Genomic DNA, 23,444 nt, shown 5'->3' on the forward strand with positions numbered 1-23,444 from the left:
GGTTCCTCTGCCTGCGGGTTGCCTGCCACAGTGAACAGAGGGGTTAAAAAGTGTGGGAGCAGCAGGGGATGTGTGGAGTCGGGAGGTGCTGTGCGCTGGTGTCAAAGCAGCTTGTGCGGGGACCTCCCTTACTTGCTTTGCAGCTTCCCTTTCCCTCTCCAGAAGCTGGATGAGAGGGAAAAATAGATTGGTGTTTAGGCCAGGCTAGCATTAAAAATTTCTAGAATCATTGCAGGGCACAAGGAAAAAGTCCTTCTGCCAGCAACTGTCCAGAGACGCTGGCATTACAATGGGCATTTGGTGTCTCTGTCCTGCCCCAATGGTACTTGAAGTTGTTGGGACCAGAAGTGCCCAAATCATTTTCATCCTCACCTTTCACACCTCTGTGTGCAGCCCTGGGTTCAGGTTTCCTCCTTTCCCTTTGTTGCAGTAGGGATTAGGTGGGAATGCAGAACAAGCTCAGACCTGCTCTGGCATTCAGAGCCGTTTGATCTTGGTTGATGGGTCCAACCTCTCTTTTATGTTTTGGGGCTCTCAGATTTACACCACGCTCTTTGTATGGGTGCATAAATTGTGACAGAGCTGGAAAGGAGGGGAAAAAAAAAAAAAGGGAGGTCTGTAAATTTTGATCTAAGCTGCTGGGAAAAGACCCAGCCTCCTACCCCAGAGGGCTGAGAATGGGGCAGAGTTAACACCCTTTTTTCTTTCTTTTTCTACTTGTAGCACAGAGGAAAAAACACAGAGCCCTGAGCACGCTGACCTGGAGGATTTTGAGGGATTGGCCCAGATAAATGGCTGGACCCTGGGAGCTTTTTTTATCCAGCTTTTGGAAAGATCTCAGGAGAAGCATGTTGCCCTCGGCAGCGTGATCTCCTTGGTTCACGCGCTGTGGTCAGGCAGGACCAGGCTGCCCTGGATGCAGTCCGTGGGGATGTGCCATCACCCAGGGAGCAGTGTCTGTGCCTGCAGAGCGGGGTGGCCGGGGTGAAAGCAGCCCCTGAGATGCTTTATGCATTCATCTTGGATTTTGGGGAGATAAATCATCTGAGAAGGGTTTGATATTTCAGTGCTTCCCTCTTTGCTTGTGCACTGAGATGCTGTTTCCCTTTGGCCGACGGGGATTCAGTGCACTTGGTGGAGATTAATTCCAAACTCTTCCCCATTTGCCTCCCAAACTCTCCTAGCACAGGGTCAACTGCCCTCCCCTCTCCTAGAGCCATAGCTACCCAGCTTTGTGGGCACAGTAGGAAGCAGAGAGGCCGCGGCATCACAAGAACCAGACAAAAACACCTCCAGGCTGCGGCAGGAGGCACCCAGCGCCCAGACGAGGCTGTGCGTGGCAGCCGCTTGCTGCGGACCCAACCCCTTGATCCTGGACCTGTGCACCACCGAGAGCAGCCAAATGCCAGCCCTTACCTCTGTGCAGCCTCCTGCAGCCCCGGTTAGAGCCAACGTCGCCAGTACCCGCTCAGGTGCCCTCGGGATGTCTCTGTCCCTGCCGGACCGAGGTGCAGGCAGAAGCCGGCAGGACTGCGCCTCGCCGAGTGTGGCCTCTGCTCTGAGCCTATTGATTTTTTTTATTTTTTTTTCCACCTTGTTTACTTTGGGTTTATTATTGTCATTACTTTAATTACTCAGCAAGAAGCTCTTGGCTCTGCCAGGGGCAGCCAATGGGGAGCAGCTCCTTTATACACCTGCTGGGTTGCCCCATGTGAGCAGCCTTGGCACAGGATGTGCCAACTGGTAAAACCACAAGCCGCAGTGACTAATTTGTGCCGTGGCTCGAGCAACTCTGGGGCTTAATCTCCTGGCATGGGCTTGCTCTGGGGTGCAGAGATGGGAGTGCTTGGCTTTGGCTAAAATCAGTTCCCCACTCGCTTGTTTTCAGGTAATTCCTAAGGTTTTCCTTAAGCGTGCTACTACTGTGTGTCTTTTATCCACGGCACAGATACCCAAAAGGCAAAACTCAGTCCAGCCTAGGTGCAGGGAGTACTTGAATTTTGAGGTTCTTTTGGCAGAAAGGTGGCTGCTTTCAGGGCTGATAGCTGCAACCTGTAGATATTGGCTGCAGAGCCAGACTCTCGTGTGCAGGCCCCACGGGCTCAGCCTTGTGATGTTGGGGATGCTTTAGGCCCAAGCTTTGCTATCTCTGTTCCCTCTCCTGTTGCATGACAAATTAATTCTATTTTAGGATTTCGTGGTGAGCTGATCCCTCTGTTTTTGTGGTTTGAAATGGGGATTTGGCATTTCTGGATGAGCCTGTGAGTGCTGCAAGGAGAGGAGCTGTTTGCATGTCCCAGGATGAACTCCCAGAAGCTGTGGGGTTCTTGCAGCTGGCAAACACGTGAGCTTGGCGCTGAAAGCCAGGAAATGCTTACAAGAAACCGATAGGGGGTGGAGTGGGTGGGGGAGCGCAGGTTATCATCCGTCGGGATGTGACGAATGGATGGAAAACAAGAGGGAAGGGGGCCTATTGCTCCCAGGTGAGAACGCCCAGCCTGCGCCAGAGCAGCTGTTGCATCTCCTGTCTGCCGGTAAAAGGGTCATGTTTAACGTCTGGATGTGGTGGAGCCAGGATGCTTTGATCTGGGCAGGTTTTTATGACTACCCATGGCTGGATTTGGTCTGCCTTCCCACAAAGCATCAGCTTCTCCAGCCTGCGTGCAGAACCATTTCCTTGCTCCTTGCCTTGTTGCTCTGGGGTTCCCTGAGTGCCACCAGGCTACCTTTGGGTGCCTGGCTCTACCCCATTCCAGAGCTTTGCAGGGAACTTGGGATCTCCCAAAACCTACTTGGTGGTCTCTTTATTGAACAAAGCCAACAATTTTCATGTGAGGCGTTAACAAACCTGCTTTTTAGTACGCTTGACCATAAATTGGTGTGACCATGCAGAGCTGGGAAATCGAGGGCGGGAGTCTGAATATATCCTTGGGTAAGGAAATTTAGGTGGAATCACAGGACTATCCTTTAAAGATGTGCCTGAAGTAAAATGCTGGGGCCGGCCTTGCCCAGTGGTTTTGCCAACAGGACTGTGCATCTGGGCTGCAGAGATGAAGCATCCTTCGTAGCCCTCACTGGCTGTGGAGCTGAGATTAAAATCAGAGGTATAAATCCCTGGGAGGCTAGTTAATCCTCTAGATTTGGCCTTTGTGTTGAAGAATGGCAGCTGTTAATAGTTAAAATGCTTAAATGTATTGACACAAGTTTAACCGAGAGATGTTAAACATGCAAGTGTGCAGGAGAAGGGCCAAAAGTGGGCGAGTTGCGCTGATGGGATCAAGCACACAAACCCAGGTGGTTCACTTGGCTGCCCTGCAGAAGCTGCCTTTACTTGGAGGCCAAGGGAAAGCTGCTGAATGCCCCTCTGCTATCAGCAGGGTGCTTGTTAATGGCGTTATCAGCGCACTTAGCAGTAACAGCACCCAGGCTGGGCCAAGCGGATCTGTAAACAGGAGCTAAGGAGGAAGGAGGTCCGAGCCTCGCCACCGTGTTTGCCCAAAGGCTTTCTGAGGAATGCTGAGCGCCTCGCGCCTCCCCAGCCAGCCCACACCCTTCCTTCTTTCCCCTCCACTGATAACCGGGCCGGTGACGTCTCCTGCGGGGCCAGGGAGCGAGCACCCTTTGGGGGTCAGCACGGGAGCAGCTTGGCCCCGTGTGGGCAGGGTGAGCCCAGCCCTGGCACCCGGCTCTGTCCCTGCCATGCTCAGCTCTGCGTCCTCCTTACTGGCCCTCGGCAGAGACTGCTTGGGCCTCCAGTGGGCATTGGGGTGCCCCTTGCTGGCCAGCCCAGTACCTTGGTCTCTGCAAAGTGTTCCTCCATCACCAGCTCCTGGCCTGGCTCCAAGCGAGCCCCCAGAGCTGATCCTGCCTTGTGCCACCACTTGCCCCCTGCACTGTGACCTTCTCGACGCATCTGCTGCCCACTGACAGTAATGATTAACGTAGATTGCTCCCCTGTCACTGACGTACCTCAGGGCAAATCACTCTGATAAAAGACTTTTTTTTTTCCCCCCTTGATAATAGAACAAAACTCGCCCTCAAATAACAGATGATTAAGAAGCAGAGGGGGTGGGAAAGCCTTGGTAGTGCTGGGATGGTGACTCAGGTCAGGCCATGTCCGTGACCTTCCCCGCTCAGTTCCAAGCAGCGCTTTCTGGTTTCCTGCTCTTCAGCTCTCCCCCTTCTCGCTTCTCTTGCTGCAAAGCCTTGGCTGTGGCATCTTATCCCTGGGCTCCCTTGAGGGGTGACTGTACCGGTGGGGTTCAGCACTCCCACCAAGGCCCTGCAGCTCAGCTCCTGGCACTCCGAGGTGTTTCTGTACCCAAATGAACCTCCTGGAAGCTCCTGCAAGGCCTGAGAGCCCCAGGGCAGCTCTTTTGTAGCTCTTCATGTGCAATGTCTGCCGCTTGGCAGTCACCGTGAAGCACATTGATGCCCCCCTTCCAAATGCAGGCCCGATCTCTGCTCTGTAACCGATGGCAGCCCCCTCGGTAGGATGCTGCAGGCTCAGCCTCATTCTCTGCTCCGACACAGTGCCCAAGCCCCGTGCCTCAGTTTCCCGGCCTGCAGGTGTGGAATATGGAGCTGGTGGCAGTGCTTTGCCCCTCTCACAAGGATGGAGCAGCTCTCAGCTAATGGGACCCCTTCATGTCTTCCAGGTAGGCTGCGTTCGGGCTGCTCTCCCCTCCTTCCAACTCCCCAGTAAGAACAGGAGTTGCTCTGAGCACTGGGGCTGCGAGGAGGGCACAAGGCTCGGGTCGGGCACATCGCCTTGCAGGGCTCGGCTGTGGCAGTGCCAGCCCCATGGCACACCTGGCTTTCGTCCCCAAGCCTGGGACGCTTGGCAGGTTGCCACCCACCTCGGAGATAATCCCTTTGCACACTAGCTGACAATAGATACCTTTTGGGTAAGCAGTCCTTGAGCATACAGCAGGGCCCGTGCTCACAGAGGGGTTTTCTTAACGTTTGGTTTTTTTTTTTTAGTTTGTTTGAGGGGTGGTGTTTGTTTTTTTTGGGGGGGTGGTGTTGTATTTTTTTTTCTTTTCTTTTTGGGCTTGTTAATTCTCTTTCTCTCCTTTATTGCATATATAGATAATAGGGAAATAGCTATTTGTGAGCCCTACCCGCTGCCTCCCCCAACATGCAAGTATGTGGCTGGAAGAAGAATGCAGCCCTTGGCTATAAACCACAGCTGTGCCTGCACTTACAGCATGGAGATACCTCAGCTTAGCAAGTGGGCATCATGGACTTTGTGGCATTCCCAGAATTGTGCTTTATCAGGGTGTGATGGCTTGTGGCTGGATGTTGTTTCCTGCTGATCTGTCACCTTGGAGTGATTGGTCTGGGATTCAGTATCAGCGCTGCTTGGGTTGTCATGGGGTTCTCCCTGTGTCTATTTTAAGTTTACTCATTCCCAGAAATGCTTCTGCAGTTACTGGTCTCTGAGCACTTCGCACGCTGCCTTGCCTGGCTTGGTGCACCCAGGCTTGGGAACCTGGGACCAGGCAATGGGTGTGCAGGAAGAAAACCCTGCATGTCCCTAAGGAACAGAGGTGGTCATTGAAGGTGTTGTCTGCCTGTCAGAGCTCAGCACCTTGGGGTAAAACAAAGCATGAGGGCATACGTAGGACTGACATCTGCACACCATTTGCGTCTCTTTCTTGACATAACCTGTGACTCCCGCAGTTAAAATTATCAAACCTTTTCTAAAACAAAAGCCAGTTTCTGGACAGAGATTTTATCTTACCAGATCAATGCCAAAAAAGAGTTAAGCCTCTGCCAGGTTGATGGGGCAGGAGAGGCAGGCAGGCTGCTCCCAGGCTTGTGGAGGGAAGGAGGGACCCATTCAGGGGTGCTGGGGCACTGCAGTCTCCTGGGGACAGGGAAAATGGGCTCACGATGCCCAATGCCAGCCCCAGAGAGAATGTGGAGTGGTGATGCTGGTGTCAGACTGCCTAGGGACACCGCTGCCTTCTGTTTTGGGGGTCTGGGTCTGTTTCTGGAGGGGGAAGGTGGTTTCAGATGCCTGGGCTGGCAGTGCAAGCACAGCACATACAGTCTGGGCTGTTAGACAGAAAATCACATCACTCAGTTTCAAATATCATGATTTCCTTTTATTTTTATTTTTTCCTTTGGCAGATGCACACGTCTGTAGGAAAAAAAAAAAAAAGTCTGAAAGATTTCTGCCACCTGTGCGCTATTATTTATTTGAACAATAACCTTGGATGTCTCAGGGTACAGACAAAGCTCGGCTGTGCCATTTTGGCACACGTCTTCCCCCCCCGAGTGACACCAGGCGGCATGGGCTTCCCGCAGCTCTGCTTGGCCTCTGGACAAGACGGATAGCCCATTTCTAACTCCTGCAGCCCAGGTGTCCTGCTCTGAAAGCCTCCTCAACCATACCATGGTTCACGGAGGGCTGCAGGCACCCAGAAACTTGTGTCGGGGCTGTGCTCACAGCCTCAATGCCAGCACAGGCTGGCGGATGCAGTGCAATCATACCTTGAGGGCATGGGAGAGCAAGGGAGAGCTGTAGCATTGGACTGATTGCTGCGTTGTAGGGTGCAGAAGGTCCCTCTAGGAGGTCAGAGTTACAGTGAAAATCAATAAATAATCTTGTGTACAAAAATGTTTTTATATTAAAAAAAAAAAAATCATCATCTATTAAAAAAAAAAAAAAAGAAAGGAAAGAAAAACAAATCTCTTCATCGTTCTGTATTGCCCATAGGATCTTTATGGCTCTTGAGCCCTGACTCAGGAAAAAATGGGGGAAAAGTGTGCTTCAACCTTGTCAGGGCCAGCCCAGGACCATGCACAGCACTCCCTCCTGGCGCAGAAAGCTTCCTCCGGGAGGAAGGGAAACAGCAGGGGCTGACACAGAGAAGGGGCAAGAGGGCCAGTTGAAAAGGGCAATACAAAGAGGAAGGATCCAGCATTTCCGAAAGCCTTTTTTGATCACTTGTTTTTCACATCTCTGCAGGGCAGTGGTTTCTGACTGGCCGTACCAGAAGGCGAGTGGTTTCCCTTTCTTTGCCTTCTGCACCTGGGTTAGCCCCTCGTGCCCACTGGTCTCTGCGTGCAGGCAGGATTGGGTGCATTTGCAGGCAGACACTGACTGTCCTACGGGGCTGAGCACCCACCCCACGGGAGAGTAAGTCAGTGGCGTGAAGTGAACAGGCTCTTAAGAAGGCAGGTATGTGTCTTTGCATGAATCAAGAGTAATTACCGTGATCCTATGCTGGATCCCTTTTTTCTTTTAAGCTCTAAGAACTTCAGGCACACATATGCACATCCATCCACACACAAGTAGCAAAAATAAAATCTGGACTATGTTTGGATGATCTTCACTGACAGTTCAGAAATGCTCCAACACTGCGAGGGGACATGATTCAGGCAGTGCTGGGAATCCCTCGGGACCCCTGGGCAGTCTCCCAGCCCTGGGGTGGGAAGAAGGTGAATTGCTCGAGGAGGATCTCATCTTCCTTGCAAGGGAGTCTTTAGGACATGATGTAGACCTCCAGCAAACTGGCCACTGCATGCATTCGGTAGAAGATCCCAAAGGGCAGGCAAATGTCCACAATAGCCGGCCACATGGAATCGCCATAGAAGTTCAGTTCTGTATCGTTGTCAAAGTGGGGCCGGGCACCAAACGCTGGCATGATCCAGAGCTGTTTGAGGAAATGGGAGAATAAAGCTGTGGTGAGAGAGGGGAATGGCAGAGCAAGCACCTGCAAAGACAGCTCCCGAGAGAGACGGTGAAAGAACAACCTTCTGAGTGTGAGACCAACGCAAGGAACCCCTGTTCACAATCAAGACCAAGTATGAGCTAGCGTTGTACCAAAAGAACAGCTTCAACTCATGTTCAGAAGATGGACTTGGAAGAAGGCGAGCATGTCGTGTGTCAGTGTGGACCTGGCCTGCTCAGGCTCTGGGAGGAGCAAGCATGGGTAGGGTTGATCTGGCAGCAGCTTGGGCTGCTCAGGCTCAGTGTGCGTAAGTTGAGCTCAGAAGCTCAGCCGGTGTGTGTATGGTTGGGTGGGAGTCGCCAGAATGTTCTTTATCAGCTGATGCGTGAAGTGAGTTAGAGGATGTGATGCATTAACCAGCTGGGAATTTGGAGGCTCTCTTGAGATGTAATGTGTAGCTTGGCACTTTCAAAGGTGCAGCTGTCATTCTTCTTTGAATCCACCCAACATTCTTTCTTTGGGTGAGTAAGAGAATAATTTAATCTATTTTATTGCTTTTAGTAAGCTACTTTACTATCTACTAATACTCAGTGAAACTACTGAAACTGATTCTTTTGTACCCGCTGATTTTATCTGATATTCTGTTGATAACTGATGTCCTCTCTCAGCAAAGCCTAAAATATCTTAACTCCAGGACAGTTGCTCTTATAAATGACAAGGGAATTAGAGCTGGCTACACTTAAAAATGTAAATAAGTCCACTCCTCGTGTAGTGGAAGCACAGAAAGGGTGGTTTTTGTATGGGCCCCATCCTTTCCAACCATCTTTCAGACATTTGTGCTCACTCTCCTCTCCCCCCACCCTGAGAAACTCTTCTCCCTGCATGTACTCACTATGATGTTGCTCAGCAGGAGGAACATGGAGATCTCCCTTAAGCACTTCCTCCTCCAGTTCATCTTCTTGGGGGCCGTGAGGGACCGCACGAGGTCGGAAGGAAGGCTGGCCTCAGCGCCAGGGGCAGTGCTAGGCGCCAAAGTGCTGCCACCGTCGGGCACACGGAGGGACACGGCGCTAATGTTAACAAAGGTGAGACCACAGAGGTCCTTCTGGCGAGAACCGTGCTTGTGGTCCTCCTTGGGGGGCTGCCGATGAAGGCCTTCGATGATGAAGATGTTCTGGAAGGTGTGCTGGGCGATCATCAGGAGGGCGTAGGTCAGGTTGAGTGCGCTGATGGCGTCCCTTGGTGTGCTGGCCACGATGGCCACGATGGAGTAGTAAGAAATAGCGTACTGCCCCAGGGCTGCGCCCATCAGCAGGGCCACGTCCAGGGTCCTGGTCGGGTTCTTGTGCCGGTCCATGTCTCTCTTGTCGAAGCGGTAGATGACGGAGCCTCCGATGCAGACGAGAGACATCAGGCCCAGACACACGATGTTGAAGATGTAGTACATGGTGAGTGCTTGGCTCTTCTTGGTGGATTCGGTGCTGGAGTTTACCTGCACCTCGTAAACGATAAGAACACCCAGGCCGCTCACCAGAATGATGAGGCCCAACATGATGCCTACAAAGAAGGTCCTTCGGAAGAGCCTAAATTTCAGGCGGTGGATGTGGTGGGAGTGGTGTTCTATAAAGCGGCCGACGTTCTTCCACATGACATAAACCATGGCAGAGGCAAACAGGCTGTACTCGATGTTAAAGGGGTACAGCCAGAAATAGCCATTCTTGAAAATCTGGCAGATTTGGCTGTTGCAATTGCAAACGTCAGTGGAGCTGCTTCTCATTCCCACTGAAAGAAGATAAAAACACAGATATATTACAGATAGAGGCCAGCACTTATTAGTAGCCATGAAGAACTGGATGGTTAGGATCAGTGGAAAACAAGACCAAGGACAGAAGAATACATGACCTTTGAAAACAAGGACGCATCAACCTCAGCTTTTTGGTGTTTGTGCTTTTTCTAAAGAAGTTAGACAGGTGGCAGGTTAAATCTCTTTTTCCCTCCCTTCTTCCTTCTCATCCCATTTGTCCAGACCCTTCCACCTTCCACTCTCCTCTGTGGTACACACTGAAGAAATGAACATTAAGAGCTGGCTTTTAACATACCGGCTCTGTTAAAGGAACCTTCAGCTCTAGATGGGCCTTCGGAAAATGCCCTGATAAAACCTGACATGAAGAGCTGTTTCTACCCCAAGTGTTCAATTCCTGTACCAGATGGCTTCACAAATGGGCAAATTACCTTTCAGGAGCCATCTGAGGAGGTCATCTGTCACATTTTTCTTCAACTTTGAGTGTGCTTTGTGAACGGACTCGTCTGTCACTGCAGACATCCACACTGCTAAGTTTGTAGTCAGAGTTAGCATCAAGCCGCACCTGCAGAAGAAGGAGGAGGATCCCCAGATTAAGGCAATGGCCCTAGGCCATGTTGCTCCCATCCATGTTATAGACTTGTGTGTGTGGTCAGAAGGACTGTGGGAGCTGCCTGAGGTGGTTTGAGGACTCTGTAGTAGACAGGGCTAGAAGTCCTAACCCTTTGCGTTGCTGTTCTCACTCTCTTCCTACTTTTTGTCCATGCTCATGAGAATTAGTAAAGCCTGAATCCTCCTGTTGGTTTTGGAGGAGCTTCTCAACAGGGAATAGATTAATAGGTCTGGGTTGGTCTCCAGTGTTGCAAAAGTGGACAAGATCTTGTTTCTTTTTTTTATTATTATTATTTTTATTTTTTTAGCCTGAGGAGGCTTGCCCACTGCATCTTTGCTTTCCATAGGGAAGCAGAAGTCAGCTATGAAGCATTTTATATAATGCTAATCATTTATTTAATACTAATCTGCTTGAGTGATGCTTGTATTCCAGCCCTGCTCAATCCATAGGTTATAAACCTCAATGGTTTGAGCTGGGATCTTAGGCTAGCTGGAAACTCAGCAGTTTTAATTTTGGTTAGCATTAAGGGAGTTGGGTTTGTCCCCTTGTGGCATCTCAGTTGAGTGAGACAGCGCAGCAGATTTGCAGTGGCCCCGTTTTTCTGGACCAGAGGGATAAAGAAAAGCAGCAGTGCTCACCTGGTAACGTTCAGGTGGACATGGACGCAGTCTTTGGCAGAGATCCACAGGAAGTATGTCTGGCAAGGACACAAGAAGAAAAAGAAAGCTTTGTTGCAAGAATGCCATCGTTCTGAAGCAGGGATCTCTCTTCAGCTTTGGTCCAGCCGGGCACAGGCTGTGAGCCCATAAGCCTGGCCATTTTGTTTGCTGTCTGCGGTCCGTTCTTTGCTCCTCCTGCCCAGTCCCACTGCCCCTGCTCTGCCCGTGCCCAAACTCTATTCCTACCTAAATTGTCCCTATCCAACTTCTTTCATTGACCCAGAGCAGGTGGCCCTCTGTGCAGGGACTGCAAACTACAAGGCAGTCCCTGCCCTGCCCATCCTCCTCCCTCTCTCCTCTTCACGGGAAAGACCTGGCTGGATGCTGCTTAGAGCCCGTGGCAAGGCATCCTGGCACAAATCCAGCTGTCACAGTCTGGGGCTGCTTGGAATCAATGCCTCAAAGCGAGTTGCCACAGCTGTGGTTTGCTGGAGATGATGTTTGCTGAGGCTGGGCTGAGCTGAGCCGCCTGCATTTGCCGCAGAGGGAGCTGCCCTACGTCCGTGAGGCTGGAGCTCCTTCCCCTGGTGGCTCCGTCCCTCTACAGCTCCCCAGGGCACAGCGCAGCCGCCTCACCTGGACAACCACGAATATTGCTTGCACAATGGGGTAGATGATTTTGATCGCAGACAGGCAGCTGTAGAAGCTGGAGTAATATCCTATTTTGAACACATCCATGACAAGGCTGAAAATGGCAAACAGGATCAGGCCTCCTGTTGAAGAGACAGAGTATTTGTGGTTGGAGAGATGTATGCACGTGGGATAATGCAGATGGGGGGAAAGGAAGAGGAGGAACTATTGCTGTAGAGAGGCTTTGCTTCTACCTCAGTTTTTCCTCTCCCACCACCCAAATCATGGAGTAATTTTGGCTAGAAAGGATTTCGGAAAGTCATCTGGATAAACACTCCAGTCTGACTGGGACTAACAGGTCTTGCAATGGAAAATGGCAAGGCTGGGAAGGAGCCTGGTGTTGTAAAGAGCTGAGAGCCCTCGCAGGTAAAGGGAGACCTGGCAGTGAAGCCAGGGGAGGGACTAGGAGCAGACCTGAAGCAGGGCATGATGCTACACCCCAGCATGGGAGAAGGAGCCTGTGCCCCAGGTGGTCATTCCTTCTTGTAATAATGAATGCCCACGTGAACTGCTCAGCCTGCCTCTTGCCTCCAGCATTTGCCCCCCAGGAGCTCCTACCTCTCAGCCAGATGGGTCCAGCGTGGGAGTCTCTGCAGAGGATGGCATCTGGGCAGCGGGCGGTGCTGACGAGGTAGAAGATGATCCAGATGATGACTATCAGCATCATGACAGTCAGCAGGAAGAAGACGTCGTAATCGTGCACGGCGATTTTCTCAAAAGCCCCGCTGCTCACCAGCGTGCAGGCCAGCAGGGCTAAGTGCACGGCCAGCAGGATGGAGAACATGCGGCCGCCCTTTTTCCATACTTCCTTGGAGGCTGGAGCGGAGGGCTGGTGGCTATAAGGTGCTATCTGGCTCGAAGCCAGGCTGGCTTTGTCGTCCTTGTGTCCGCAGCCCATGCTGGAGTTGGAGCGTTGGATCTCGCTGTCCTTCCGCGCAGGCTCTTCAGTCATGGTTCAGTTAATGCCGTAGCTGAGGGCTGGTGCTGCTGGGAGGAGAGGCCGTGAATAAGAAAGGTCACTTCATTTTGAATAGTCCGGGGCTGGACCAAAGTGAGACGTGGTGTGAGGAGGGGAGAGAATGTATCGGGGGAATGGGAAAGGCTGAGACAGGAAGAACAAAAAGAAGGACGGGCTCATTTTCATGCCTTTTCTTCCCGGTTCCCTGAAGACTTTATTCTTTCTTATGATGCTTTTGCCTGGGGAGATCCCAGGACAATTTGACAAAGCATGCCCAGTTTGCCACACCACATATTTATTGGTGTTTGTTGGTGTAAGATACTGGAAAAGCACCAGAGAAGCACTCCCAAGCTCAAATACCCTGAGGCAAATATCCAACGTGGTTTGGTTTCTAAATGTCAACCACTACACGTTCAGTGAGAACGTCATACTTCCTGGCTCAGAAGCAGGCTGCTGAAAGGTAAGGAAGCCCTGGGTTTCTTTGGAACCTCACACCGTGTTTTATAGCAGTTCCTGCAAGAGTGCTACGAGCTGTGTCTGCTCTCGTTCCCTCTAAAGCCCCTTCTCTATGCCAGGCTTGGGACTCCATTGGTTCTCTACAAGAAGCCTGAATCAAACCAAAGTAACTGCTCAGACTGAGCCATTCCACCAACCTGCTTTGCTGCCTGGAATCCAAATCTCTGCTCTCGCCAGGCTGAGAAGTTCCCCTGGTGCCGCACTTCGGTCAGCCGGAGAATTTATACCCGTTGGGATGGCTCTGTGATTTACACCATGTCTGGAGCTGGCAGCAGCGCTTCACGGGCTTCTCAGGGAAACTCATGTGATCCATTTTAGGCAATAGCTGATTTGGGGAAAGAGGGAGAGAGATAAGGGTTATTTACCTGGGGAGGGCACGAGCTGAGCACGCTGCTGAGAATGGCACGGACCGCTCGGGCACAAGGTCACAGTTGCCATAGACAGAGCAAAGCCACCCCACCAAGTGGATCACCCTGCAGGGACGAGATTTCCTCCCTTGAAAGAAGATGCTTTAGGTGATTAACCTTTTTTTGCTGACGATTTTGGGCTTGGCTTTCTGGTCAACTGAACACAGTAAATACTGTGCCTCACCCCGTACAATCCCCATCAGGGCTCCGAGCCTGCCCCACACAGGAAAGTTTTTGAGGAAAAAGAAGAAATTTGCATTTTTATCTATTCACTGCCGAGGGCAGCTCAATCCTTTTGCACAGTGCCAACAAGGAGGAAAGGTTATCACGAGGACGGAGCAGGATTTGGAGACCGGGATCCGTGTTCCCCTTTGCTGGCACGCTGCCCTTCGCTTGTCGGGGTGGGATCACCTCTCTCTGGCCCTTGGGAGCTTAACCTCTTCTCCGAGGAGAAACAAGCCATGGTGCAAAACATGGAGCAGGTGGGATTTAAGCATTTGCTGGATTGGAGGCAAGGAGAAACTTTTTCCTCCAGATCTTGGAGGAGAGATATCCCAGCAGGCGAGGTGGTGAGACCCGGGGCAGTTTTAGGGACAAGTTTTATTCCTTTATGAGGCAGCCTCTCGCGGAGCTTTTCCTCATCGTTTACGAGTTCAGGCAAGGGCCCCTCCATGCCCCTCAGTCCCTGCAGCCCGACAGGGATCCTGCGACCAGGTCCAGCCCCATCCCAGCCTCCTGGCACTGCGGGGACGAGCGATGTCCCCAGTGCCTGGCCCGGGGCCACCTCCGTGCGTCTTGCCCGTGCTGCCACCAGCTGGCTGCCACCCACACTGCTGGCTACACTCATCCACACGGGCTGGGGTTTTTGGGGGTGAGCAGCTGAGCTGTTCTCAGTCTGTTGCCTTTCCCAGGGAAAACCCAGACCACCTGTGCAGCGACCAGGAGCTGGTAATGGTGACGTTTGGCAGAGATCTTTAAAAAGAGTCTGCAGAAGCCAGAGGCACGCAGACCCCCCAGGCTATGTGCACTGATTTACTCGCCCTCATTTGTCCTTAACAGCCAGCAACAGAGGAAAGAGTGTTTGCTGCCTTGGGCAATGCTCCCTATCCCCCGTGGGAGCCACCATACAGCACGGCAGTAATAACAAGCTTAATTAGTAATAGTACGAGAATCATTAAATAACCTCGGTAATGAATTGCAGACGTTACTACGCTGCTTTTCACCTGAAGAATCCCAGCGGCAAATAATACCTCTGTGTCGGCTGCATCCGTCAGGACTCGCCCGGGGAGGCCGAGCGGGTGAGTAAAAAGCTGTCGGTGTGAGCGAGCCCTGCAGGGTGCTTACGGGTGTCCCCAGGCAGCCGGCACCGTGACTCAGTGCCGCTCACCCCGGGGTTAATCACTGCAGCTCGTGCAGGTGCACCCGGGGGCTGCTTTGGGGCCACGCTGCTCTGTTTGGGCATTTTCTTGCTTAGAAGAATAAGCTGCATTTCTCTTTGGTTTTGCTCCTTCTCATGTCTCTCTCTTCATTACCTTTCAGCCTGCTCTTTCAGTCTTTCTCCTTTCCTCTGTCCTCCCTTTCTCACTGCCCTCAGTGGCTGTGTGCCATCCTAGGACCTCAGTGGCAGATGTGGGATCATCCCCGGAGCCCCTCATCTCCACAGCCCCCCATCCCCAGAGCCAGGGCACTTGGCCACAAAGCACCGGGGTCCTGCAGGGAATTCCTCTTCCCTGGCAGCATGGCCCAGGGGTTGCAATGCTCCTTGTGGCACAACGTCCTGCGACAGCCCCGTGCCTCAGCCAGTGCCTGGGCTCAGCTCGGTGTCTCCCGACGGCAGAGGGTGCCCCGGGCCTGGGAATCCTGTGGGAGCTGGCCCTGGGGTGGAGGCATTGCTCAGGACACTTAGCTCTCTGCAGAAATTTAGTGTTGGTAGAAAGGGTGCTGGAGGGTGGCCACGGCCCCTCTAGCACATTGTAGTAGAAGTGAGGCGTGGACAGGAGCAGTCTGGGGCTCCTACAGCTCCCTGCTGCTCCCTGGGGAGCTCCGATGGGGCTGTGGGTACAGGCAGGGGGCTCCTGCTCCATCAGCCCCCTCCCACTGCCCCACTGACTGCGAGGGGGGCTCAGGAGCAGATATCAGGCAGGATACAGCCCGTGAGACTTCTGTGCAGCTCCGCTTAGGGGGATATTTCATCCTTACAAGCACTTACCGAGTGACCCCGAACCCACAGCGTTCTGCTGAGCCTGGCACGGCGATGCTGCTTAATTGGAGCTTTTAATGTGCTGCGGAGCTGGCGCGTGACAGGTTCCCCGTGAGGAGCCGCCAGCACCGGAGGACGTTTAGGACCCAGGGGAAGCACCGCAGAGCGTGGCTGGAAGGAGCTGCTGCCTCCCCGCCACGACTTCTCAGGTGTCCTGGCACGCCGGAGCTGTGCGGGGCGAGCCGGGCCCTCCTGGCAGCTCCCCGTCCCCATGCCCACCCCGTGAGCCCCTCGCGCACCCATGCGCTCGCCCAGGGACCGCTCGGCACCATGAACGACCAGTACCACCGAGCAGCCCGGGACGGCTACCTGGACCTCCTGAAGGAAGCCACCAAGAAGGACCTCAACTCGCCAGACGAGGATGGCATGACCCCGACCCTCTGGGCTGCCTACCACGGCAACCTGGACGCCCTGCGCCTCATCGTCAGCAGAGGGTGAGTGCTGGTGGGTGCTCGGTGCCGCTCCCCGGGGATGGGGTTGCTCAGACCCCATCTTCCCCCCTTTTCCTTGCTCACAGGTCAGTGTGGGTGCAAATGCTCCACAAACCGGTGGTTTCTGACCGTAACGCCTCCCCTCCTGTCCCCAACTCATTATATTTTGCTCCTTGTGGTGCTTTAAGTCTGATCCTGTGCTCCTGGTGACCACCCTGTGTTTTTCCCGGTTCTCTGCCCCTATAACTGCCCGTGGCCCTGCTCCTGCCCCAAACCCCTCCTGCAGCTCCCCAGGTAGGGCTGGGTCCCCCCTTCAAGTGCTTTGCAGTCCTGGGTCAGGTCCCGTAAGGACAGGCAGAGCTGAGATGCCAGCACATCAGGTCACTGCCACAAAGGCAGCCCTTAGCCCTTCTAAATGAGGGGACAGCGACAATAAGAGCTCCTTCTGTCCCACAAAACGCTCGCACAGAGGGACGTGTGCCGTGCCAGCTGGCAGCAGGTGATGCTCCTCTGCTCTACCCAAAGCTAGGTCTGAGTGTGTGCCCCACCAGCAGCCTGTTCTGGATGTGGAGCCTGGGAAACTTAGGAGCAGATCCCCCAAGAGCAGATTTCTTCCAGCCCTTTGTTGTTTTTTTTTTCTTCTGATATGGAGGAATAGTGCTGGGTTCGGGACGTACACTGCGCCTCCTGGCATGGGCTCTGTGCTCCTCCTGGGTCAGGGCTCAGCGGGGCCGTCAGCTCCCACGCTGAGATTTCCCTGCCTGGGCTGTGTTTGCAGCTCTCCTCTGTACGAGGTCGGCTGTGTCTCTGCTCTGCCTGTTCCTGGGCTCAGCCCCTCCTGATGCTCCGCTCGGCTGGTGTAAAACCTTCAGCCTGGCCCGCCGTGTTTACAGGCAGAGCTCTGTCACACGTTGCTGCCCTTCCATGGTAAAGGGTTTTCTCTTCAGATCTGGGCTGTGTACAGTTGGTTTGGGAAGTCCTTGAGTGCCTGGTGCGTTAGGGGAATGCTCAGGAAAGGACGTTCTCAGGGCAGGCACTGTGGGAGGTGATGCCCCAGGGCCATGCAGCTGCATTAGGAGCTGCTCTCCTGGGTGCACCCATCGCCTGACTTGTGGCACGTGGTGCCACAGACACCGGGGGACAAAGAGGGGGCTGTGGGACTTGGTGGGTGCAGTTTGGCGGCGATTGTGCCCAGCACTGTCAGGAAATGTGCGAGACAGAAGCAGAAATCTCCTCCGAGCTCTGGGAAATTGCCACCCGGAGGGATGAGGGCAGGAGCTCCGGGGATGGGACCCTGACAGTGGAAATGGTTCCAGAGATGCTCTGATGGCCAAGAGCCTTTCTGGAGGGGTGTTTGCCCACAGCCTGCCCTGTGCTGCCCCACACATCCATGCCAGCAGCTCCTGCCTCTCCACCATCCCAAGGGCTGCTTCACCGCAGAGGGGCCCCTTTGATAAATTCACGTTGGATCAAAAGGTCCTCGTGGATGTGTCTGCGTGCAGCTTGGCCGCTGTTTAATTAACAGCCTAACATACATTTGCTCCTGACAGGGAAAATAGCACGGCAGAGGCTCGGTGCCCTTTAGGTGATGGATGGGGCAGCGAAGCATTTGTCTGTGGGGCTGCAGGGCGCGTGTACAGCCGTGCGCTCATCTCCTTGCTCAGCACCATGCAGAAACTGGTGAAACCTCCTCGTCCTTGCAGCCATTGCTGGATGCATGAGAAATGGAAAAGCTCCCAGGCAGGGGTACCGGGGGGGAAACCTTGCAGGCTCTGGGACTGAGGGGAGATGGGGGGCCTCGGGGGCACCTGGAAATGCCCAGTCCTCCTCGCCAGTACTGTGCAGTGCTGTTGGCACCCAGAGCAGCTGGTGGATTGAGCTCTGTGGCCAGGCTGTTCCCAAATGCCCCAGCGAGGCTGTGGGGACAAAAATCACTGCTCCTGCCCCCCTGGCATTTAGGGTCAGCTCGACTCCATCTCCAGCAAAGGAGCTGTGCTCGTGTGCCTGTGCATTCAGCGGGTAGTGGCATGGGGCTCAGGTGGGGACAGGGAAATAAAGTCCAGCAAATCTGTTGGTGGGTCCTTAGGGAAGGTTTGTCATCTCGGCCTGCAGAGAAGGGGTGATGAAGTGGGCCTGTTGCTCCATCCAGACTGGAGCAGGAGAGATGGTGCTGTAACAGCCGGTGACGTGTCTGTGCCTCGCTGCCACTTTTGCAAGGGGATGGAGAGAAGGGATGGGATGGAGGCATTAGCACTGCCTCATCCTTCTTGTTAGCAGCACAAAAAGCCTTTTTCTTCCTCCTGGCTGAGCTCCAGCAAGGGAAACAAACCCAATTAGCGTGACGGCTGGGAAAAGAGAGGCTCGCTGGCATTTAGTGTTGCGGATTTTCGGAGGCAGTGATTCCTCAGCGCGGTTCATTAGCACCGCCGTGCCGGTGACGGGCGTCTGTCCATCTCCAGGTCTCCAGGGGCCCAAGGGCCCCTGCTGGGAGCAGCAGGGCTCCCAGCCTTGGAGTGGCCCACAGGGAGCTGAGGATGTGGCTTTCCACCAGACAGGCTGGAAGCCAGGGCTGCACATCCCTGCCATGGGGCTGGTGACCACCCTGAGCAGCACAGTTGTGCTTTTGGGGAGCTTCCCCTGGGGGATGCCCTGCAACCATCAGCCTAACCTAAAGAAGCTGGTGCTAGATTTGTAGGGATCTGAGCCTGTTGGAGGAAAGCTGAATCCTGTGCTTAGCACCAGCTGGGCAGAGCTTGGGATGCAGGACCTACGGGATCCCAAATTCATCTTTTCCTCTCTGTGCCAGTCTCTACTTGCACCAATGCCCTGACTGCTGAAGCCATTGCCGTGCCGAAGCTGTCTGGGTTTTCCTCAAGCCATAAATGATTTTCTCCTCTTCCCATGAAAAACACCGCTGCGTGTTTTGCAGGAGCTGGCTGGCTCCTTGCAGATCAGAGGCCCTGATCCTTTGTGCACCTCCACAAGTGTGCCTGCCGGGGGCTGAGCCAGCCCATCGCCATCGGAGGAACTCTGCACGTGCGGCCGGGGAAGGACGAGCGTGAGTGCCGGTGGATTCCCAGGGTAATTGGGATCCCACGGGGGAAGCGGAGGGGAAAAGCCGGCAGGAAGGGAGTGAGCGTGCGCGTCACGGTGAGGAGGCAGTGACTCAGGAGATGCACACGTCCACCCGAGGGGCTCAATTAACAGCCTTTTTAATAATGATTATTACGGGAGTTGACTCAGCACCTGACAACGCTTTGAAGCTGAGAAGCGCTGCGCTTCACACCTGTTATTAAAATGTGTTCCCACTTAGTGGACCCTGCAGTCAGCATCTGCTGGTGCGCAGCGCCCTCGAGGTGAAGTTTTGCCCAGGCTGACACCCGCCAGAGGGAGGGCCTCGTGCTTATTATCGGCGCCGGATCACACAGGTCTACTTTGCAAGTCACCATTCTTCTTTCCTGTTTTTTAGTGCCTCCGGCAGACATTTATAGGACAAAGGGACCTAGAGATCTAATTTTGCTCTAATACTTTTGTTCCTAGGCAATGGAAATGTCCAGGGAAAACTGGTTTTGATGCTCCTTCCTCTCACTTTTTCTCTGAAGCAATGAAAAGCAAAGCAAAGCAAACCTTCAAATATGCATCCCCCAGGACCTCTCTGGCTTTGCTCTTTGCCAGCCAAACCAGGCCCTGAGACGTGCGTTATGGATGAAGCGTCTGTATGCTTGCTATGGGGAGCAAGATTGCTTAAGTCCCTGTCCAAACCACTGGTCCCTGTACCTGTGGGGAGCCCTGACCCCCCTGGCTGTGCCCGTGGGAGCTGGCACAGCTCCGTGTGCCCACCCAGAGCACACGGAAATGAGCCAAGGACCCTTCACGCGCCGGAGTCCCACTGCCAGCTCCGGCAGTTCCAGTTTCGCTGGCTCTTTAATCCAGCCCCATCAATAATTTACTCCTCTCTTGCAAATCATCAAATATTTATCCCCCCGTGAATTTCCCAGCCTGGACATGTCACTACGAGGGTAGACGGGCGGGCTAAGGAGTTGCTGCCCCGGGAGCGTGGCGGTGCCGCAGGACCAGCTGCTCTCCTCCCCTGCTGGCTGCACGGCTCCTCAGTCCCTGTAGCCTACTGTCCCTTCTCCTCCCTGGTGTTCTTCCAGGCCTCATCTTTGAAGCCTTTCTCTGCTTCTGTAGGAGAAGTTGTAGTTTCTGGGGGCTGTGCTCGCAGGGCTTGGCGACCTTTCTGGCTTGGTTCCCTTCCACGGCGTTGAATCTTTTGAGCAACTGTTGCTAGATTTGCCAGCAAGCTCAAGTTGTAGACTTACTAATTTTCTACAAGTTTTGTGAAAGTAGGTGTGTGTTGGAGAGCAGCTGCAGATGTTTCCACCACGGGCATCCAGCCTTGAGCTGGAGATGCGAAGCAGCTCAGCTCTTGTGATTGCTGCTGTGTTTCTCCAAAGTACCTCTTGTCCTCTCTCCAGTGAGCAGGGCTGCAGCACGCGTGAGGTTTGGGAGGGTTCTGGGCTCTGCACATCCCAGCAGATCTCATCAATACAGGAGGCAGCTGGGTGTGAAGTAACAGAGGCTGAAGGTCTCAAGGGTGCATTCACCTTCTGGACTTCTGGTTCCACCGAAGGATTTACTCTTTCCCTTGAGGGCCTGCAGAAAACAACCCAACGCCTGAGCTGGCCGAACCCTCTTCCAGATGCTTCCCTGCAGGCCTGGGCCTGGTGCTGGGCACCTCGCGGTGGGAGAGCAGCGCTCAGCTCCTCTGGAGCTCATCGGGAAGGGTGGTGAGGAAACTGCAGGAGCTGAGTCATGGCTCTGCAGAGCCCTGATCCCCCGAGGGGAGCTGCTCCGGAGGGTGGTGGAGCTGCGGAGCCTTAATAAAGGCTTTGTCTTGGCCATGTGCACGAAGGAGAGCGCCGTGTTGACTGATACTGCTGCCGGCTGCATAGCATTAGCGCACTCGCTCGAGCGAAAGCTGGTGCCAGCAGGGGTGTGAACTATCTCTTGTTTCAGCAGGTCATAAATACAGAGGAATGCCAGGAGGATGGAGCTCCCTTCGCTCCTAGGTTTGTGTCTGTCCCGTAACAGAGGCAGGAGATGTGGGCAGGAGGCTGTGCTCCATCAGCAACGCTGGGGTAGGGGCCAGCACGATGTGAGGAGAGATGCTAATTGCATTAGTCGAGTGTCCGGCTCTTGAGGAGTGCAGAAACCTAATCTCCACTTTCTCTGAAACTGGATTCTCAGGATGTGCTAATACCACTGCGCTTCGAGCCATGCAATCGAAACCAAGCGTGGTGCGGCAAAAACCCCCACAGAACCCCAACCTCCAGGCCCATGCCAGCAACCTTGCTCTTGTTCCCCTCCAAAGGCGTGACCTCGGGGCCCTGGGGTCCCCCAGGCAGGAGCGAAGAAGAAGGTGGGGAGGTGCAGCAGCGGGTGGATGGCATTTTGTGGCGGTGCTGCCATCCTGGTGGGATGCTGTGGTGTCCCACCCAGGGCGTGGTGGACGGAGTGGTGTTTTGGTGGAGCCTGAGCGAAGCCAAGATTCGGAGATGGGATCTGAGTAGTATTTAATGGGATGTTTGAGGTTTGAAATGTTAAGGCCTGAGCTGGAATCAGCCTCGTATCTCAGTTCTGGGCTAATCAGAATCCGGCCTGTCTTCCTCCAGAAACTGGTTTGGTGCAGGAACACGTGTCTCCTGAGAGCTGAATTCATGTTGTGGGAAATACTACAGACTTGTCTGTCAGGCATGTGAATCCGTGCCATTGTACATGCCACTTCAAAACTTAAAATTAGGTTGTAGAAGAGGAGAAAAAAGTTCATTGTACTGATTTGCCCCGCACAACTGCAATAGCCTGTTCTTTGGGACACATCTCAGTGGTCTGTCAGCCAAGGCTGTATGCTAACCGGTTCTTTTCCTTGTCTAGGGGGGATCCAGACAAATGTGACATCTGGGGGAACACCCCCCTTCACCTGGCGGCAGCCAACGGCCACCTGAACTGCCTTTCCTTCCTCATCTCTTTTGGGGCCAACATCTGGTGCCTGGACAACGACTACCACACCCCGCTGGACATGGCAGCCATGAAGGGGCACATGGAGTGCGTGCGCTACCTGGACTCTATCGCTGCCAAGCAGAGCAGCCTCAACCCCAAGCTGGTGAGCAAGCTGAAGGACAAGGCCTTCCGCGACGCCGAGCGGAGGATCAAGGACTGCGTGAAGCTGCAGAAGAAACACCACGAGAGGATGGAGAAACGGTACAGGAAGGAGATGTCGGATAACTCAGACACCATGAGCTTCTCCAGCTACTCGAGTAGCACCTTAAGCAAGAAGTTCCAACACATGTCTATGGTGACGTCCCTGCCATACTCACAAGCCACCATCCACGGCACAGCCAAGGGAAAGACGAAAATACAGAAGAAGCTAGAGAAGAAGAAGCAGGTGGATGGGACCTTCAAGATCTACGAGGACGGGAGGAAAAGCGTGCGCTCTCTGTCCGGCCTGCAGCTGGGGAACGACGTGATGTTCGTGAAGCAGGGCACATACGCCAGCCCCAAGGAGTGGACCCGCCGTAATATCAGAGACATGTTCCTCACGGATGAAGACACCGTCTCCCGTGCCATAAGCGACCCGGGTTTGCACATGGACTCGGCCCACTCCGAAGTCAGCACCGACTCCGGCCACGACTCCTTGTTCAACCGCCCCGGGCTGGGCACCATGGTGTTCAGGCGCAACTACGTCAGCAGCGGGCTCTTCGGCATCGGCCGGGAGGACGCCGGCATGCCAGGCGAAGGCAACACGGATGGGCTGGGTGTCAAACTGCGGAGCCGCCTGCAGCGCTCGCCAAGTCTCAACGACAGCATTGGCAGTGCCAACAGCCTGCAGGAGAGGAACGCGGAGGACCTGCCCTGGGACGAGGTGGAGCTGGGCTTAGATGACGACGATGAACCCGACACCAGCCCCTTGGAGACTTTTCTGGCTTCCCTGCACATGTTTGAGTTTATCTCCATCTTGAAGAAGGAAAAGATCGACTTGGAGGCCCTCATGCTGTGTTCAGACAATGATCTGAAGAGCATCAACATCCCACTGGGCCCCAGGAAAAAGATTGTGGATGCCATCCAGAGGAGACGGCAGACTCTGGAGAGGCCAGATGTCATTGTAGACACTGAACTGTAAGTAGGAGATGGGACCATTGAGTGATTAAACCTTTCAGCAGGTAGAGATTTGGATAGTGTAAGGTCTTGTTTTCAACCCACTTGGAAAAGCAGGAGCCCAGGTAATCTCAGTGCTTCTGTGGGTGGGCAAATTCCTGCTTGTGTGGAAACGATGAGAGTTCGGAGAGGTGGCAATAGTGTTCGTTACTCAACAGCCCTCGTGTGGCTTGGCAGGACGTGAAGTCCTTGTTTGGTTTCATAACCTA

General features: G+C 53.8%; 2 protein-coding genes across 2 annotated transcripts; one reads left to right on the forward strand and one right to left on the reverse strand.

Moving 5' to 3' along the window:
- Nucleotides 1-7,496: 7,496 nt before the first annotated feature.
- On the reverse strand, nt 7,497-12,400 carry OTOP2 (otopetrin 2; the record flags this gene model as incomplete). The annotated part of the gene is made up of 6 exons (XM_084298398.1): nt 7,497-7,667; nt 8,578-9,467; nt 9,918-10,051; nt 10,738-10,796; nt 11,395-11,531; nt 12,007-12,400. 6 exons carry the CDS (start codon nt 12,398-12,400, stop codon nt 7,497-7,499), a joined length of 1,785 nt encoding a protein of 594 aa, XP_084154524.1.
- Nucleotides 12,401-15,859: 3,459 nt separating this feature from the next.
- Nucleotides 15,860-23,200, forward strand: USH1G (USH1 protein network component sans; the record flags this gene model as incomplete). The annotated part of the gene is made up of 2 exons (XM_084298307.1): nt 15,860-16,023; nt 21,955-23,200. 2 exons carry the CDS (start codon nt 15,860-15,862, stop codon nt 23,198-23,200), a joined length of 1,410 nt encoding a protein of 469 aa, XP_084154433.1.
- Between the last annotated feature and the right edge of the window lie 244 nt (nt 23,201-23,444).

Source organism: Netta rufina (genome assembly GCF_964035555.1).
Source record: "Netta rufina genome assembly, chromosome: 19".
Taxonomy (NCBI): Eukaryota; Metazoa; Chordata; class Aves; order Anseriformes; family Anatidae; genus Netta; species Netta rufina.